Here is a 6,244-nt window from a genome sequence, read left to right on the forward strand (position 1 = left end):
ATTTTGAATTTTGAGAGTCAATTAAACATAGAAAATGGCATAACTACCACTTAGAGTGATTGGTCATCATGATTGCTGGATTTGATGGCTACGAGTGAAAGAAAACTTTGCATTGTATCTTTGTTAAATCCCTATTAGTACAGGAACATCACATCCACAGTTTTTTTTTTTTTTTTTTTTTTTTTTTTTTTTTCATATTCACTCTTCTTGTGACTTACGTTGTTGCCCTTAATGGATTTGATCATTGTAGCCTATTTGACAAAGATGAGAATTATTCTTCACCCTGATGTAACAAATGATGCATCTTGTTGTAATTAAAGTGATGAATTGAGAAATTGTAACCCTTTTTTGATTTTCCATTATCTCATTCTCGAAAGTTTTTTAAGTTAGGTGATTAAAAAATATTTAAAAAATAATATTAGACCATTATGTCATTTTCAAAAAATGTATAATCATGTTTACTTTTCATTACATATGTGAAATGATACCATTTTACCCTCATTCAAAGAAACGAATTATTTTGAATTATTTTGAAGAGATTTTTATATTAACACCCTTAATGTGTTAAATCAATTGCAACCTTACTTACTTTCCCATCTAATATAACATACTTTTTCCTTCAATAAGGTTAATATCTAATCATTTTACATATGCATCTGTCTAAGACAATGACCTCCCCTACGAATGGCATAACAGTAATCACTTTCCAATATCTTTTAAAAACACTCATTTAACCCTAGTTTAGAAATCCATTTGGCAAAAATAAAATAAGGGGCAATCATAAAAGTTAGAAGTTATGAATGCACCTGCAGGTACGTAGATGTCATTCAAATCTCTGCATTCATCTATGGTCATAAATCCTTACCCCACCCCTATATTACTTCTTTGATAACATATGGTTTTAGGTATCAACCTTGAATCATCTTACCCGTATCACTCTTAGCCAACACTGACACCGACACCGATATTGGATTGATGCACGGTATGAACATGAGGTATAATTTATCAAAATACCCTATGATATCGATATCTTTGAAAGAAAACTCTGTTCGATACAAACCCGTTTTCATAAACATCCAATATTAATACCCAATACCGATTCATCGATACCCAATACATAAAACTATACAATAATATCTCTTGACCATTCTCCAATACCGTCTGCACATCAACTGAACCCTTGATCGTGAAGAAGGAAAGCTGCCTTAAAAAATAATTTTTTTTTCACTAACTTTGATCATAAGAAGATTTCCAAAAAAAAAAAAAAAAAAGTAGAAGAATCTTTTTTGGTAGACAAATGAGTAGAAGAATCAGGAGGCTTCTATAGTTCTATATATCAACTCCACCGTATGGGGGTCAGAATACCAACGTGTAGTGACAATTATACTCATGGCCTACCTACTCTTCTCTTTCATCACTGCCACCACCACCACTACCACTACCACTACCACCACCACCACACCACCACAACAGGGCAGGCTTTATATTTCCTTTTCCCAAACCAAAAATGACATTTGGCCTGCACCACCTGGAATTGGGTAATCAGGTATTCCCATGGTCCCAACTTATTAAATACCCACCACCGTCAAAACACATTGGTTACCCGCCCTCAGTGAATGGTGGTAGGTGGACAATAAACTTCCCACTGAGGCTAGGCTCCAAGCTGTAGGTGTTAGGACTTAGAACACTCAACAACCCAGAAACCCAAGTCCCCATCTGAGTCCAACCAGTTGGACTTTGTTTGCATTAGCACAGTATTATTTGGGATTTGTTAATAGATTTTAAACTTAAAAATTTGAAAGATCAAAAAACAAAGTTACTTGATTCCATGTAGCTGATTCAGGTATGATCTCGAATAAAGTTGATTGGAGACTTATGATTCATACAGCCAACTTTATTTATGTGAGATTTTTCTTAATTGTTACATTTCTCTTTAACCCCCATTTAATTAAGATAAAGATTGAATTATTATTGTCTTCCCTAGTATGAGTCGTATGATCATAGTTCGAAGCATCAATGTCATACTTATAATCAATGGGGTTGATAGCCTAATGGTGAAAATGCTCTCAACTCATCATAGCTGATGATTGTGAGTTTGAGGCTTAACATGTCCACTATTACTCATTGTATGAGCTTAACATGTCCATATTTCATTGATCATGCGAAAGCACTGCTTGCCGTACAATATCTGATACTCATCGATATTTTCAGAGATTTACATCTGACTATATACCGCGCAATATGTATCAATATCAACGAGCGCATCAATGATTTCTGAAATTTAATTCTGCCCACATATGGCCCAACCGGTATCAATATCATGATACACGTCTGGCTATACACGGCCCTGTATGTATCAATATCAATGAAGTCATCAATATTTTCAGAGATTTACTTCTATCCATATACGGCCCAATCTGTGTCAAAATATCAACAGAGAGACGATACCTATAGCCATAACAACCATGAGTATGGCTATAGGATGATATGAACTCCAATTACTATTTGCTTTTTATTTGCAGATAGTATCTATCATCCATGCATGCCATGAAAGGGAATTTACATGCCTGAAAATTTCAAAAGCAATGACTATGAAAGGGAATCTCATGCCTGCAACTTGCAAAAGTGAAAGTGAGAGAGAGAGAGAGAGAGAGAGAGAGAGAGAGAGAGAGTGGATATTACCATTCCTTCAAAATCAAAACTTTGACCCTCTTGGCTATGGCGTGCAGTGTACTCTGGTGGGCAGGCACGCTTATTGGCAATAAGAATTCAACTAAATAGTCCAAACAAAATCATTCCATCAAAATAATAACTGCCACACCCCCAAAGCAAAAAATATATTTTCCTTCTCTAAGAGTCAAGATTCAGACCTCCCTGTGCGGCTGTGCTATCTGCTAACTGCCAAGCCTATGGTCCCAAAAGTTGTTTGTGCTTTTTACCGGTAAGGTTCATTGTATTTGTTCAAAGACTAATTAGATTCTCAAAATTTCTGTGGTGTTCACATGCCAGCTCTGTTACCATCGATGGGAAATTTATTCACACACCACATAAACAACTCCATGTCCTACTACTCTGGCCCATCATCTTCAATTCCTCATTCCTAACCATCTAATTCTTATCAAGATTTCATTTTTCCCATCAACAATCAGGGCTTAACTAGTTGAGACCAGCATCACTGAAGAGCAAAACTCATATCACCACCACCACCACATGCTTTGCAGAGATTACACCATAACACACAAAAGGAAACAATCTTATACTCAAGAAGACGAGTAATTACACCCTTACAGAATTCAGAATTACATACATATTACAAATTAGAGCAAAAGGGAAAGATTAGACGATTACATAATAATAACTACAACCTGGTCAAGCAAGAAAAAACTAGCAGACCAGATGGAGAAATGAGACATATTAACATGACCTCATTAAGACCCTCTACTACCTTGACTGACTCTAACCTTGACACTCTCCAAGCTATAGCTCTGCAAATCTCAAAAATTCATCGCAGTAGCAACCGGAGATTACCAATTTTTATACTTATAAACCATTAACAGAAAACGGTTACTAATGAGAAAGAACCCACCTAACTGAGCTAAGAAACAAGATCCCAAATAAAAAGAAGGGACGATGCAGATACAATAAAATTCAAGACAGGATAGCTTCCCAATCGATCTCCAACGATGGGAACTTTGCCAATAAGAACTTCTCCGACTCATCCCATGGAGGCTCGTTGAAATCAGGGAACTTGATAACAGATTCAGGCGAATAACCTGCAGACTCATCGCTTTCTGTTGATGATGGCGATGATGCGTCCTCCACCTTACAATCCTTTGCTCCCCCAAAATCCACTTTGCCCTCTGATGAATTATCCAAACCCATAATCGGCTGAGGCACGGTTGGCACCGTCGAACTCGCTTGAGACTGCGATTGCCCATCGTTCGCTTTCTTATCAGAAGAAGATGCAGACTTCCCTGCTTTCCCCTGTTTCTGCAAATTAGCCAGGCTCTGACAAATGGCCTGAAGCTTCGCATCCACTGAGGAATGCAAGGGATCATAATCACCAAACTCCCCTCCGACATTAATTTGATGCCGAAGATTGGGGAAGTTCAGTCTTGCAAACTCTCCTCTGAGCTTGTAAGCGGCCTTATCGTAGGCCAAAGCCGCCTCCTCAGCGGTGTCGAAAGTGCCAAGCCAAAGCCGAGTACGGTTCTTCGGTAGTCGGATCTCTGCAACCCATTTCCCCCAATGCCGCTGTCTCACCCCTCTGTAGAGCTTCGTGGGTTTTGGTGGTGAACCCACTTGCTTCATCGGGATTGCTTTCGGACTGAGGAAATTCAGGGTATGCTGTTGATGTTGCTGCTGCTGCCGCCATTGCCTTACCTTCTGATTGTGCATGGAAGCTGCGGCCATGGCAGCCATGTGTTGCTGTTGTTGTTGGAGCTGGATCTGGGCTTGAATCTGCTGAACCTGCGTAGGGTTGAGGTAATTAAGCCCTATGGAAGAACCTGATTGCTCGAGACCATATTGGCCTTGGATCGAGAACCCTGGAGAAAACATTTGGGTCGTCGATGTCGAGCAAGAATCAGGGTAAAGCTGGGGTTGAGAAGAGAAAGAGCAGAAGGGGTAATAAGAAGAAGAAGACGGTGATGATGAAGAAGAAGAAGGAGATGGTGTGGTTGTTGAAGAGGAAGAAGGGGTTACAGAGAAGGTTGATGAATCACTTTTGATATATGGTTCCAGTGCCTTCATAAGCTCCTCTCTAAAAGGATCTGTCAATACAGAAGCAGAACTACTACTGTAAATATCAATAGCTGCAGCCATGACTTCTGAATCAAGCAACTAAAAAGAGAAAAAAAACTGCGACTCAAAAAAACCAGAAACCGCAGAATCCGTGAAAACAAAAACCCACCTGTTTCTTACCAAAATCAAAGAACAGGTAATGGTTTCAAAGAAAAACAAAGAGAAAATCCAAAAAAAAAAAAAAGAGTTTTTTTCTACACGTGAATTTCTAGAGCTAGAACCATCAACTTGAGGGACAGAAAAACAACCCTCTTAGTCGAGCAAATTTTACAGAAAATTAAAAGATAAAAACCTAACAAAAGCTTTGCAAAAAAAGAAAACTGAATCTCTATTCTGAACCACCCGGCTTCCGAAAAAACTCGTCCAAGTTTGCTTTTTTTTCCTGTTTCAAAATCCAAAAAAACAAACCTAAAAACCAAATCTTTGAAAGACTGATGACAGAAAGGGATACAGAGAAGCGGGAATCAGAGGGGGGATGAAAAAGAAGAAGAAGATCAACCAGTGAGCGCCTTGAAGAAATCACAGAAAAAAATGTATAACACTCTTTTTTTTTTTTTTTCCTTTCCTTTGAATCTCTCTCTACAATTTGATTTACTTACAAAACTCTCGTCACTCTCCCTTTATATAACCGCCTTGCCCTTTACTCTCTCTCTCTCTCCCTCTCTCTAACCTCACTTCTTTGTTAAATTACGATTTCTCTCTCCTACTGTTAATTCTATTTTAATGACATCAGAGTTCCCAAACGAATAAGCACTGCCCAATAACATACCGACACGTAGAGAAACAGTGAGGTTTACGGACACCTGTCCATTTTGAACCGGCAGATGTCCTTACACTTGTACGTGGCACTCTGTTATTTGTTGGAAACTTGGAATATGCATTTTTTTTCTTGTTGACTATATGTGTTCACACCTATACATAGATTTTATAAAATTATATTAGAAGTACTATTTTCCTGTCCTACCATAGGTGATAGCACGCTTGGCTCTGCAAAATGCAGGAAAAAAAAGAGAAAAAGTGAAGTTAAAAAACAGAAATGTTTAAGTGAGTCACGTTTGGTAACGTTCTAGGAAAACGTTTGTTGTATTTATAATGTGTTTCAATTTTTTATTTTTTTAATAAAAATTTAAAAAATAAACGATAAAAACAAAACTTGACGGAATGACAAAAAATAGTTCTTTTGTTTTGATTTTGTTTTAAAAAAAAATTGATATTTTGATATAAAAATTAAAATTTTTGTTTCTAACACAAAACGTCATTTTTAAAACAAAAACGTTAACAAATTCAACCTGGGTCAATGACACAGTAGGTAGTTCCAAGTAACTTCCCAATTCCAACTCCAGATACTTATGTTGCTCGTGGTGGGTTTGAGGCTTGAAACCTTGAGGAAGAACCAGATCAGGCAACACCAAATAGCAAAAAAACAAGGGTGAAAATCGAT

At 37.6% G+C, this 6,244-nt stretch overlaps 1 protein-coding gene across 1 annotated transcript; it reads right to left on the minus strand.

Moving 5' to 3' along the window:
* Positions 1-3,232: 3,232 nt before the first annotated feature.
* Positions 3,233-5,397, minus strand: LOC122066459 (ethylene-responsive transcription factor RAP2-4-like). The gene has a single exon (XM_042630264.1). It carries the CDS (start codon positions 4,822-4,824, stop codon positions 3,649-3,651), a length of 1,176 nt encoding a protein of 391 aa, XP_042486198.1. The 5' UTR covers positions 4,825-5,397; the 3' UTR covers positions 3,233-3,648.
* Positions 5,398-6,244: the final 847 nt, after the last annotated feature.

The sequence above is a fragment of the Macadamia integrifolia genome, unplaced genomic scaffold (assembly GCF_013358625.1).
Source record: "Macadamia integrifolia cultivar HAES 741 unplaced genomic scaffold, SCU_Mint_v3 scaffold2401, whole genome shotgun sequence".
NCBI classification, from domain to species: Eukaryota; Viridiplantae; Streptophyta; class Magnoliopsida; order Proteales; family Proteaceae; genus Macadamia; species Macadamia integrifolia.